Source organism: Orussus abietinus, unplaced genomic scaffold (genome assembly GCF_000612105.2).
Source record: "Orussus abietinus isolate OABI.00-Male unplaced genomic scaffold, Oabi_2.0 scaffold37, whole genome shotgun sequence".
Lineage (NCBI taxonomy): Eukaryota > Metazoa > Arthropoda > Insecta > Hymenoptera > Orussidae > Orussus > Orussus abietinus.
Genome location: NW_019394759.1, coordinates 20,611 through 33,451, shown reverse-complemented (window position 1 = coordinate 33,451; position 12,841 = coordinate 20,611). Strand labels below are relative to the sequence as shown.

The 12,841-nt window shown below is 42.6% G+C and overlaps 4 protein-coding genes across 9 annotated transcripts; 3 read left to right on the top strand and 1 right to left on the bottom strand.

The window, feature by feature from the left end:
• The first annotated feature begins 480 nt into the window (after positions 1 to 480).
• On the top strand, positions 481 to 3,429 carry LOC105696211 (probable cytochrome P450 6a13). 4 transcript variants are annotated; one of them, XM_012418462.2, is made up of 5 exons: positions 481 to 694; positions 1,351 to 2,240; positions 2,336 to 2,557; positions 2,638 to 2,889; positions 3,030 to 3,429. In XM_012418462.2, exons 2-5 carry the CDS (start codon positions 1,382 to 1,384, stop codon positions 3,194 to 3,196), a joined length of 1,500 nt encoding a protein of 499 aa, XP_012273885.1. In that variant the 5' UTR covers positions 481 to 694; positions 1,351 to 1,381; the 3' UTR covers positions 3,197 to 3,429. The 4 variants fall into 4 exon arrangements, with proteins under 4 accessions (XP_012273885.1, XP_012273882.1, XP_012273883.1 ...); XM_012418459.2 differs by having other exon boundaries at positions 481 to 741; XM_012418460.2 differs by having other exon boundaries at positions 481 to 869.
• A 1,385-nt stretch (positions 3,430 to 4,814) lies between these two features.
• Positions 4,815 to 6,722, top strand: LOC105696214 (PI-PLC X domain-containing protein 2). 2 transcript variants are annotated; one of them, XM_012418478.1, is made up of 3 exons: positions 4,815 to 4,965; positions 5,058 to 5,232; positions 5,438 to 6,722. In XM_012418478.1, the coding sequence occupies exons 1-3, from the start codon at positions 4,842 to 4,844 to the stop codon at positions 6,180 to 6,182; spliced, it is 1,044 nt and encodes a 347-aa protein (XP_012273901.1). In that variant the 5' UTR covers positions 4,815 to 4,841; the 3' UTR covers positions 6,183 to 6,722. The 2 variants fall into 2 exon arrangements, with proteins under 2 accessions (XP_012273901.1, XP_012273900.1); XM_012418477.1 differs by having other exon boundaries at positions 5,058 to 5,250.
• Positions 6,319 to 9,128, bottom strand: LOC105696212 (coiled-coil domain-containing protein 47). Of its 2 annotated transcripts, none has more exons than XM_012418465.1 (4): positions 8,849 to 9,128; positions 7,702 to 8,698; positions 7,455 to 7,626; positions 6,319 to 7,346 (listed from the first exon to the last, which is right to left on the bottom strand). In XM_012418465.1, exons 2-4 carry the CDS (start codon positions 8,691 to 8,693, stop codon positions 7,107 to 7,109), a joined length of 1,404 nt encoding a protein of 467 aa, XP_012273888.1. In that variant the 5' UTR covers positions 8,694 to 8,698; positions 8,849 to 9,128; the 3' UTR covers positions 6,319 to 7,106. The 2 variants fall into 2 exon arrangements, with proteins under 2 accessions (XP_012273888.1, XP_012273887.1); XM_012418464.1 differs by having other exon boundaries at positions 8,982 to 9,128.
• Positions 9,129 to 9,743: 615 nt separating this feature from the next.
• On the top strand, positions 9,744 to 12,792 carry LOC105696323 (kinesin-like protein KIF3B). The gene is made up of 3 exons (XM_012418719.1): positions 9,744 to 9,914; positions 10,071 to 10,247; positions 10,340 to 12,792. The coding sequence occupies exon 3, from the start codon at positions 10,588 to 10,590 to the stop codon at positions 12,763 to 12,765; it is 2,178 nt and encodes a 725-aa protein (XP_012274142.1). The 5' UTR covers positions 9,744 to 9,914; positions 10,071 to 10,247; positions 10,340 to 10,587; the 3' UTR covers positions 12,766 to 12,792.
• The last annotated feature ends 49 nt before the right edge of the window (positions 12,793 to 12,841 follow it).

Below are 12,841 nucleotides of genomic sequence, written 5' to 3'. Positions count from 1 at the left end.
TGAAAATAAACTGTATTTAAGTACAATAATTTGAATAAAGTGTGATAAGTCGGGTATACTTTAAATCCTCAAATAATGTAGATTTGTCCTCAATACCGTATTGTGTAAGTGAATAATTTAGATAGCATAATTTGTAGGCATTTCTAGTAAGTATACACAGATTTATAGCTCGGCGGCTCTTTTTTTAACGGTGAACTGATATTAGATATTAATAACTGCATTATGGGCGCTATGCGGAATTACGGTTCTTGTAACTTTAATATTTTTCTATACTTGATGTAATTCTCCTTTATGACTAAATCATCACTAGAGATCATCCTCACTTCCAGTTAAAATGAATTGGCAATGTTTATCGGTATTGATAAGCGTCAGTGTGGATATCTTCTTGATAAATGACTGACGGACGCGGAGGATTTTCCTTTATATACTGGCATATTCGTAGGGAAGGCATTTATGTCTGGCAAAGTTCATGTGTGTCATATATAACTTACTAGTCTTGTACTGATTAAAAGTGCGGTTTCGTTGTGTAACTACAACGTTACGTCGATAATTGTTGAATCGACAGGGTGGAGTTGAGTTAGCCAGTAATATCACGTTGATTGCTGAAAATTGCTATTGCGCAAATTCTGTTGGATACATATAGCGACATGCTTCGTGGAGTGTGTTGAAGTGCAGTCTGTGAAAAATTACTCTGGTAGTCTTCCTACTGCGCCGTTGGGAACATTGTCACATCCGAGATCTGTAACAAAGCACTTTACATTATTTAACTACCACGCAATTAATCACGCGTAATAATAATAGGCGATAACTTCAGCGTAACGTCATTACATTTAATATACGATTTTAAAAAGTGGGTGCAAATCGTGCTGGTAATTGGTGACTCTGATTTTCTCATGAATTGCGTAGAAACTGCTGATCGCCATTTACAATGAATCTAATGACGTCAATTCAACCGTGACGTTCCTTTCACTCAAAGCACTAAATTAAACAGTGATTCAAATCCATGGTGACAAGTTTCTTCGCGTGTTTTTTACCACTTAAATTATGGCTTAAAATTAATCATACGTGTTCGTAGGATATTTTCGGCAATGCTGGACAATTTTACGTATACCCATACTATAGCAATGTCTCCTCTATTTTTGTTGTCTCTATAGCCGTGGCAGCCTTGATATTAACATGGTTTGTTATAATCATCATGATAACAGTGACGCTTAGAATGTCACATGTTTTGCTAGTGGTTACCATTCCGTGATAGTGGTCAATTTTGACTTTACCTAATAATACCATTCGCTTGAAGATATTGTTTACGTCAACCATATACGAGTTTTAACCACAATTTTACTTTTTCAGAGACGACTCCAATTACGCGACGACGTTCAAGATGGGCGCTCTGGAGATCCTCTGCGGGGTGGCGGCCATTTTGGTGCTCCTTTACTACTACTTAATGTCCAAGTATGATTTTTGGAAAAAACGTGGAGTCAAGGGCCCAGAGCCGATCCTCTTCTTTGGCAACGGGAAGGATGTCTTGCTGACGAAAATCTCCATCGGAACTTACATCCACCAACTCTACAAAGAGTTCAAAAAGGAACCATTTATCGGGGTGTTCCTTCAAAGGAACCCGGCACTTATCGTAAATGACCTCGACCTCGTGAAGGATGTCCTGATAAAGGACTTCTCGAACTTCATCGACAGAGGCGTAAAGATCTTTGAGAAGCCCGAACCGCTGGGGCAGCATCTCTTCCTTCTGGAGGCCAAAAGATGGCGGCCATTGCGGGTGAAGTTATCGCCGGTTTTCACTTCTGGAAAACTGAAGGAGATGTTCTATTTGATCCTGGAGTGTGGAAACGGTTTCCAAAAATATCTGGACCAGGTTACCGCGAAAGATCCGGTCCTAGATTGCAGAGACATAACGTCTAGGTTCACCACTGACGTCATCGGAACCTGCGTCTTCGGCCTCAACTTGTCTTCCTTATCGGACGACGAAAGCGAGTTTAGAAGAATGGGGAGGAAGGTCTTCGACACGAAATTGTCGAATCTTCTAAGAAATTGGTTCAGAGACGCATTCCCTTGGATTTACGGAAATTTCGGACATTACATATTTGGCACGGAGGTAATGGACTTCTTCCTCAACTCCATTATTGGGACGATGGAGTACAGGAAAAAGAACAATGTCATCAGAAAAGACTTCCTACATATGCTGATGGAGCTTCGGGACAACCCGGAGAAAATCGAGGACATAAGTGAGTGGATGATGAAAATTATAATTAGCAAATGTATTTTTGAAAAAGGGACCGGCATAAGAGGAAGTTTAACTAGGGGAATTTTTTATTCCCAGACCTGACGGACGAGTTGCTGGCTTCCCAGGCTTTCGTTTTCTTCGTTGCTGGTTTTGAAACCTCTTCCATGACCATGACTCACGTCCTTTATGAATTAGCACTGAACCAAAATGTCCAGGACAAATTGCGTGCAGGCATAAAGGAGCAGATCCAAAAAGACAACGGTGCGATAACGTACGACGGGGTTAAGGAAATGCACTACCTCGACATGGTTTTCAAAGGTATAGACGGAATCTTGACGAGATCGGTTGGATGAAATTCAGATTTCTCGAAATGCCGAAATATTGAATTTCTTCTTCAGAAGCTTTGAGGAAGTACCCGCCGATACCCTTTTTATTTAGGCAGGCTCTTAACGAATACACATTTGCGGGTACAAACGTGACGATACCGAAAGAGCAAGTAGTTTGGATCCCTAATTATGCATTCCAAATGGATCCGGAAATATTTCCTAAGCCGGAAGAATTTAATCCAGAGCGATTCACCCCAGAAGCGGAAGCTGAGAGACATCCGATGGCGTACTTGCCTTTCGGGGATGGACCAAGGAACTGCATCGGTAATTGTTTATCTCACCTGGAAATATTTATATTAACTTCAGAATAAATCCCCACGGTCACAAAAGCAGTCCCGTCATAATAATTCGTACTTTGGGAATTTAATGATATAATCTAAGGTAGGATTTATTGTTTGTTTCAGGTTCTCGGTTTGCCATGTATCAGACCAAAGTAGGCCTGATACAAATCATATTAAACTACCGAGTGGAAGTTTCGGAGAAGACTCCGATTCCATACGAATTGAACACCAGGAGCTTCATAATTTCTTCGAAGAAAGACCTCTATGTGAAGTTCTCCAGGATCAATTAACTTAATACTTGTGAATTACGTACTTAATATTTTTTTTCGTACACCGATATATTAATAAAACTGACATATTTTCATAATTACTCGTTGAATGTCCTGTCGCGTTGGAAGGTCGGAAATCCACGTTACAATAGTTCCATAAAGTCGGTGTAATGCAAAACTTGTCGTCCACACCGGCAAAACCGGCACCGGTATTTTCGTAACTAATATTATAAATAAATAAGAATTACACAGTATCTGGCAAGAAAGTCGTTACCTGTGCATAAGAAAGCGGAATACCGGTCTGGCCTGAATTTGAGCGGCATTGTACGACAATTTTTTTCTAGAGAGAGGCAGACCAGAATATATCTGCATCCTTGTCGCACACAATCCAGAAACCGTTGTTCTATTGCGTTGGAAGGTTCATCGAAATTAACGTTACGGTCGCTTCATTAAACGGGTGTAATGCAAAGTAATTGCGTCCATTTTGCGGACACGATGAGTGAGGGTTAATTGAAATTCAAGCCCGGTGTAACAAGCAACATTCCTGACACTTTAGCTCCACGAATGTGTTATTGAGATCGTTTAGAGCATGCTGTCAATTCTGTGGCCATTCCTTAATCAGAATCACTTCTCACCCCTTCATTTCCGAACATTCTATGGGGGAATAGAATCCTTCCCAAGATGGAAGCCATTGTTCTGAAATTCAAATTGATACAATCGGATGTTATTTAGCACTTCACGTGGAGTACTCTTTAATCGTAAATCATCTGCACGAGTACTTGCTTATCAGCAGTAGATACAATCGAACTGCTTTGCCAGCTGATAAGTAGAATTATTTAAAATTGCTCCTTAGTGTAGACCCGTTGACTCTTTATCCACAATTCCATTGTATGCCTTTTTCCAGGTCGATACATTCTTTCGATAGCTTTATCGTCAAAGTCATCGCTCGTTCTTTTATCTTAATATCTTTAATCTCATTGAAGTTGGAAACAACGCTTTGTCGCGTTGTATCGGTATATTAAATGTTTTGTTTCATTCCTCAGCTGTGTACAGTTTATGCATGTCGATAACAGAGCGATACAAAATTCCTTGAAAATCGGAATATCAGTTTGCTTCCCGATTAGGATTGTCTTACTCAACGAGAAATTACCTCACCAGCCAAAATCAAAATAAATCGCTTTTGCACCTGGCACGAGTAATGCCATTTCTCGTTGTATGTTAAACCGCAAGCTTCTCTTCTCTTCTTGGCAAACATGGTTCATAATCTTTAGTTTCGGGTTTCAAAATACACTCTGCAGTCATATATACCGCGCGCTGCTTCAATCGAAAGTTCAACTATTCTCGACAGAGTGCGTTCTCCCTACCTGAGAAACGAGAAGAAATTAATAATTACAAGTTATGTTGCCACTTAACTGGATTCATCGAAGCAGAAAAGGTGGGGAAGTGTCGTGAGAAATCATTGTAGGATCGAAACAATGAGACATGGCGATACAAAGACAAGAAATTCCGGGCAGTCCGTACTGATTCGACGACTCCGACTTGCGACCATTCGACGCCATCTTTGATGTCGAGAATTTAATCACCGACTCAGCGATTCATTACATTTTGCATTTTCTATCAATTATATATGGAGTTGTTTCGAAAATAGTGGCATTTCTTTTAAATAATGGAGGATCTTAAGGGTTCGGCTGAAACAGAAGAAAACGATCTGTCGGAGAATCTTGAATTTTGGATGACTCGACTTCCGGCAAGGCTGCAAACTGTCCCCATAAACTGCCTCGCCATACCCGGTAAGTTTGAAACCTTAATCTAATAGTGATAGTACTGTGAAAACCTTGAATGATTTTAAATTTAATTGTGATGTTTCTTACAATCGTAATAGGTTCTCACGACACGATGACATACACAATCGCTAAATACAACGAAGTAGGGCCAGACGAATCGATGGCCATCCAATTTCTCGGCCGCTACTGCTCCTTAATATCAAAGCCAATTATTTTCAATTGGTCTATCACTCAATACGACAACGTAACACAGCAATTAAACGGAGGCATCAGGTACTTCAATATGCCACGGTGAAAGATTCAAAATGTCTTGGCAAGACGTTTTGTGAATAAAACAAAAAATGTATTAACATTTTCCCTGGTTGATTCTGTCAGTAGTGCTTACATGCTTGCTTGTATTAGATAAATATTTTTCAGTGCGCCTTGGATCGAAATGATACATCCAGTTATCCGGTATATAATTTATTTTTGTGTGTAGATACTTGGATTTACGTGTAGCCACGAAACTTGGAAGTGACGGAATCTATTTCCTTCACGGGCTCTATGGATCGGAGATCAGCGACCCTTTGCAGGAAGTAGCAGACTGGTTGGCAACTCATCCCAATGAAGTGGTTATCCTAGACTTTCAGCACTTCTATATTTTCTCTGACGCTCATCATAGGTTCCTGATAGAGAAGATACATACGTTATTTTGGGGAAAACTCTGCCCTGTCTTCGGCAACTTCAGTCACATCTCGCTCCAATGGTTGGCCCTAGAAAAGTATCAGGTTTTCGTCATTTACAGACATGTAGTTGCTAAAGATTATACAGATTTGTGGCCTTCGGGATTTTGGCCAACACCGTGGCCTGATACCGTCCATGCAGATTATCTGCTGAATTTTTTAGACACCAAGTTAGGGTGTAGATCCCCGCAGACTGCTTTCGTCTCCCAGTGCCTTTTGACCCCGGATACTTTCTTCGTCATGAAGCATGTTTGTGGGAATCTTTATCGGGATTTGTCTGAAACATGTCGTCACGCAATTCTTCCATGGATTCAAAAGAATTCTCCCGGCAGTGAAGGACTTAACATTGTCATCGCCGACTTCATTTCAAATCACAACTTTGAATTTCCTAAAACAGTCATTAAACGTAACTCACAAATATTAAAAGATAGTCAAGATCCATCCTATCCAAGGACTTACATACAAGTCCAATCTAGAGAACATTCCGAAAGTAAATATTAACATCTGAATACTAAATATAAAATTATGTAACATAAATGATGTGGTAGTTCGAAATGTTTTGCCGTTCATTAAGTCGCAGAACCGTTGATAGTGATTTTTAATAGGTGCTTAATATTTCAAAGAACCGCCTTGACCATTAGTCAACTTTACTTTATTCCACTGTTATTTCGACTTATTGAAAATCCGTGTGTTTATTGTTATATACAGTCAATGATGTATCAGTTATGCGCATGACTTGGTACCTATAACAGTACCTTCCTCGTTTGATCTACCACTGTAATGTCCAATCACATTCTAACAATTCTGGTACACGAGAGAGTTTACACTAAATTGTGACCGTGATAAACAATGAGAGATTTACAATGAATGTTTTGAGAATCCTTGAGGGGATTTTCTAGTATCGAAAAGAAATCAAAGAACTAGTAGGCACCTGTGTTTTCTATTTGCAACAAATATGAGTCAGTATCTGGTCGTAAGGTTTAAACTCTGTAGAAATTCTAAACACTCAATTACAATAAATACTCTTTCTATAAATTATAATTAACCCTTGTCAGGTGCACATGCACTTTTCTTCAGTTTAAATAATTCGAGACCAACATCTTTAAATCAATTTGCCATTCCCTTTTCTGTTGACATTAACGAAAATAAATAACTCTTAAAAATTTAACGAAAAGGCAGACCATGTGAAGTATAAAGTGGCAGTAAGAATCAGAAGTACGGTAGAGTACTTTAACGGAAATTTGCAACTCTCTCCCTTCTTTACATCCCATCCAACCACCATGAAAGGAAATTCATATTATTCTTCTTGATGAAATTAGTCTTCCCGTTTAGAAGACGGAGCCTTGAAAAAACTGAAACGACGCTGCGTGAATGTCTGAGGTTTGTTCAAGCAGAGTCTTGTAAGGTTCGTAAAGTTTCATGAGGTCACAACGCTTTGACTTTGAGTTGCTTCATTCTGGGAGCACGTTTTTTGGCAAGTCTTCGTTGCTCCTTTTCTTCCCATTTCCTTTGCTTATCTGGATCTTCTTCTTGAAGAATTTTTTCTTTCTCTACTCTCCTGCGTTCCTCTCTGCGTTGAGCAGCTGCTTCAGCTCGAGCTGCGTGTGTTGTCTTCAGAAAAGCTTCTTCGACTCGCAAGCGATTCTTCTCAGCTTTACTTTTGCCCTGAGTTGACATTAACAAATTCAAATAATGTAATGTATACTGTATAGAACAATCAAAAGAGAAACATGTAACTAATGGAGTATTAAATAAATAGTTGTAAGGACATACCTCTTTGGACAATTTAAATCGACCTAACTTGTCCACAAGGTAGAAAGTTAATTGAAGTAAAGGTCGCATCTTTTCTTGACTCTCAGGGTTTGGTAATCGCCCTTTAATACTTATATTCAGACCGACTAATAATACTCTTTTCACCTCAGGCATTGTCAATTGGCCTGAATCTCTGTAAAAATAAAGTAATAATTGTTCATTATTTTTGTCTTCTCAACCTTTCATTTACTTTGTATACGACACTTACTCCTGTTGTTTCGCTCCACTGTACTGATCACTGATGTGGATGTAGTCTATGTAGGGGGCGTATTTAGCAAAGGCTTGGAGAACTCTGGTATCGAGAATAGCCGAAGTGACTTCTGCAATTTCAGACATTACATTGAAACCTGCTGGAAGGCCCAGTTTCTCACCTGGCCTCTTTTCTGGACAATAGACGCTAATGTCAGCCATGTCTCGGACCATATGCACAGCAGTCCTTTTTGCTGCAACAGCTAGAACGAAAGTGTCAGTCTCGTCTCTGGCGAATTCAACTCTTAAATGAGCCTGGTCATTTTGTGGTCGAACAAGTTGCGCCAACAGTGCTACCAAATCCTGCCTTTTGATTAATTTTAATTCAACCAGCAAGGAATTACAACCAACTCTACCGGAGCAGTAAAGGCTGTACTGAGACTCGCTTTCTTTTATCAGACCATTTTCAGGGTTTTCATCGCTGGATCTTCCAGTATCTCCGACAAGGGAAAAGTTGTCTATCAGAAGCTGCCTATGGTCGGCCAGCCAAACTTCTGCAATACGGCAGTTCTTAGTTCGACCAGCTATGTAATTAATGAAGTAGACCAATAATCCGGCAACCATTAGAATCTCCAAATAGAAACCATCCCATCTTGCTCGTAGATGAAGAGGGACCTTTGTGATAGTTAGCGTAGAAGGCTCATCTGTTTTTGGTCCAGCATTTCCACCAGTTGCATCCAGTCCCTCGAATTCTTCTTCATCTTGAAAATGATCGAATTCTCCATCTCCATCCTCAACCATAACATCGTCTTCATCAAAGGCTTCGCTTCTCTCCGCTTCTCGAAACTCTTCGGTCATGCGATCAATCGCTGGCGCACTGGGCTTCTCTTCCTCGAAATCCTCAAACTCTGCGAACTCATTATCCTCAGGCACCTCGTTATGGAAATTAGCCGTAACCCAGAGATTAGTTGCCACCAGGAATATATGAATCGCTACCAGCCATAATTTCATTTTGCCTGAAATATAAAGATCCAACGATCTTACCAAAAACCTCAAAATTCAATTAACACATAATGTAGTTATCCACCAGCTGCCAGAAATTCCAAGGAAATAAATGTAACATTCATCCGACAATCTTATACAATTCATAAAACACTGATACCTACTTCTTAAATGACGTCACTCCTCTATTATCCTAATTGTTTTTATAAATTTCATGAAAATTACAGCTACAGAATTAAGGATTCAAAATGAGATGCTCGTGATGAAAATGTAAATAAAAAGATGCTGGATCAATACCACAGGAAGGTGATACACCGTGTCTCATAGACGAAGCATGGAAATTAATTAGGTAGGTCGCCTATCACAGACTGACGAGCTTGTGGACATAAAAAGTGACTTGCATGCCCTCATTAATGTTCCAAAACTGCCACGGGTTTCTGACTCGGTCAGATTCGGTCGATAACGAAGAATTCTCAATGTTTTAACAAAAGTTCAAACGTAACCCTTAACGCAGTGTTCGAATATTTGCGATAACCAATTCCACTGCAGTTTAAGAAAAGTGGAAACAGTCGCGGGTCATTTTCAGTAACTGCGTTGCCCATCTATGCATAACCCTAGGTATAAAAAATCTTAGCCAATAGCATGCTACTTTAGCAGAATATAACAGCAGAGATGAGTTGGGAGATTGCTCACGGGCAGGATTGTGGGATCGCATCCTGTGCTGCCCTCTGGTTTGGTTGCCCTCCTGCCCGTGAGCAATCTCCCAACTCATCTCTGATATAAGCATACGACATCATTCATTAATTAATATTATCAGGAATTGTAAAACGTCCTTTAGGTAAGTTAAGAACTTCAGTTTATACCGTTAAATCTCCCTAAAGGTTTTTGGAGAATTGGCTTCCACGTTATTATGAAAACTGTTTCTATACTTTTCCGACTCTATGGTTGAGTATAAAAGTCTAAATTGACGGTAAATTACCGACAGATGTGTGAACTACTCTCCAAGAGATGGCGACAGTCCGAGATTTCTCGCCGGTGGCAAAAGTCAGATGTCAAACAATAGATCAATACCAAATAGTCTCTAGGTGGAGGGTAACCAGGCACGAGGGTGGAAATTGTTCTTGCGTGTTAGAAGACGCAATGCAGACCAAGTAAACTTTTTGTCTGCGTTGAAGAAGTTTAAAATTCATCCTAGAAAATAGTCTTCCCGTCGCGAGACACACCCTGGAGGTAAAGAAAAGAAAAATGAAATTAACATCCTTAACGAATCAATAGTCTGTAATGTTGTGAGTCATGCCGATGTCGAATAATTTACTGGTTAATGTCTCTGTATTATGACAATTGTAATGTCAATTTTAAAATGTCAAAATCCTTTTGACTTACAAGGACACTTTGGAGGACCGATACTGAAAGAATCTGAAAATTTAAGCTGTGCGTCGGATAGTTATGAACCTTCAGGGCATTATATTCTTGAGAAATAGACGATGTTCCATGTATCAAGCAAATTAATACTCAAAGCATCTCTCGAAGAGTAAGGATTCATCGCTAGGATTCATTATTAAGGTACTTGTAAGAAACTGAAATCCATACTCCAAATACTTTAATATTGATAAGAACTATCTGTTAACCGATATTTCATATTTATATCATTGCAGATACCAAAGATTTTGGTCTTAAAGGAAAAAACTAAGTACCAAATAAATCCCTTACGACGGAGAAAAAAGTTCAGACCCTCCTCCAAAGCTTATTATATTTCCCTCGCCTGACCACAGACGTTAATTAACATTTTAATCACGTCCAAGATGGCTCAGGAGGGATATAATACGTTCCAGTAACATCTTTCACACCGAAGAGACCAGTTAACTTAAATACCTCCTCAACAGACCACCAACGAAAAGCAAAGATGGAGAAAAGCGACTACCAGGTGAAACTGAAAAAGCGGAACTCCAGAATGATAATGTCAGCGGACGGAACGACACAGTGCGTCCAGGTAGTGGTACGATGCAGACCAATGGATGCGAAGGAGTCGACTCGAGGTTATTCCCAGGTCGTAGAAGTCTATCCTTCGAGAGGCGTAGTGGAGATCCACAATCCTCGAGAAGACCCATCCAGAGAGAACCTTAAGGAATTCACATTTGATGCAGTGTACGACTGGAACGCGAAGCAAGGGGAGATATACGAGGAAACAGTAAGGCCCCTGGTGTCGTCTGTCCTAGATGGCTTCAACGGGACAATCTTCGCCTACGGGCAGACCGGGACCGGAAAAACCTACACCATGGAAGGTTCCAAGAACGACTTAGAACGTCGTGGCATCATCCCCAGGTCCTTCGAGCACATCTTCGACCGCATCGGGAGGACGGAGAACATGCAATACCTGGTGCGAGCGAGCTACCTGGAGATCTACCAGGAGGAGATTCGGGACTTATTGCACCCGGACCAAACCCTGAGGTTCGAGCTGAAGGAAAAACCCGACACGGGGGTCTTCGTGAAAGACCTCTCGACCTCGGTCTGCAAAAGTGCAGCAGAGATTCAGCACTTAATGAATACCGGCAACCAGAACCGCACCATCGGAGCCACGAACATGAATGAGCACAGTTCCCGGTCGCACGCGATATTCCTGATCACCATAGAGATGGGTTCGATCGGCGACAGTGCAGGTATTCGCGTAGGTAGGTTGAACCTGGTGGACCTGGCCGGAAGCGAGAGGCAGAGCAAGACAGGGTCCTCCGGAGAGAGGCTGAAGGAGGCCAGCAAGATCAACCTAAGTCTCTCGGTCCTCGGCAACGTGATCTCCGCCCTGGTCGACCCGAAGACGTCCCACGTGCCGTACAGGAACTCGAAGCTAACCAGGCTGCTGCAGGACTCCTTGGGAGGTAACTCTAAGACCATCATGATAGCGAACATAGGTCCAGCAAGTTACAACTACGACGAGACCCTGACGACCCTGAGGTACGCAAACCGCGCGAAGGACATCAAGAACAAGCCCAGGATCAACGAGGATCCGAAGGACGCGCTGCTGAGGCAGTACCAGGAGGAGATCAACCGCCTGAAGGAGAAGCTGGCCCTGAAGGGTACAGTGCCGAAGAAGAAGAAGAAGTCCAGGAAGAAGCGCGAAGACGGAGCCGGCGACACGGGCTCGGAGACGGAGGACAGCAGAGAGGACAATAAGGTCACCGAGGCGGATGCGAAGCTGATAGCCGAGCAACTCCGGGCAGAGAAGCAGGAGACGGAGACCCTGGTGCACAGGATAAGGGACCTGGAGAGCAAGATGCTGTACGGCGGCAAAAACATCATCGACCATACCAACGAGCAGCAGCGTGCCCTTGAACAACGAGCGGCAGAGATAGCGGAGCGGAAGAGACGGGAAGAGGTGATGAAGCAGAAGCTGGAAGACGAAGAGCTGACCACTCTGGGGGTGCGGGAGACCTACACCACCCTACAGCAGGAGGTCGACGTGAAGACCAAGAAACTCCGGATGATCTTCACCAGGATGCAGACGGTCAAGCTGGAGGTCGAGGAGGCGACCCAGGAGTTCAACGCGCAGCGCAGAAGCCTCGAGCAGAAGCAGGACGAGCTGATGAAGGAGCTGAAGCTGAAGTACCTCATCATCGAGAACTTCATCCCAGACGAGGAGAAGCAGAAGATCCTCGCGAGGATCCGGTTCGACGACGAGGAGGACAAGTGGGTGATGAAGGACCCGGAGCCCTCCAGCCTGGAGTACCTGGAGAGACTGACGGCGGCTCCTGGAGCCAGGAGACCGGTGTCCGAGTACGCCAGGATCGCCTTGGCGATGGCCAGGAGTGGGTACCGCTACGCAGGAGAGAACATCCTTAATCTAGAGCTCGACATGCCTCCGAGAACGACCTTGGAGTACCAGGGACCCAAAATCGCCCCGACCATCCAGGCCGTCCTCGAGGAAGCGCTTCGCGACGAGGGCGACATCGACGTCGACGCCTCCAACGTTCGGCTGAGATCGAAAACTCGTTTACAGTCGGCCAAGGTTCGGCCTAAGAGTGTCGCCAAGATTCCACAAACCCCGGCACCGGTTTATCCAAAACCCCGCGGTCTGGTCCCCAAGTGATCGCCTTCCTCGCCGCATCCGATTTAGTCACGCGAACGCAGCGCACCTTGCGGAGTCTTTTGTAAATATTGTACGA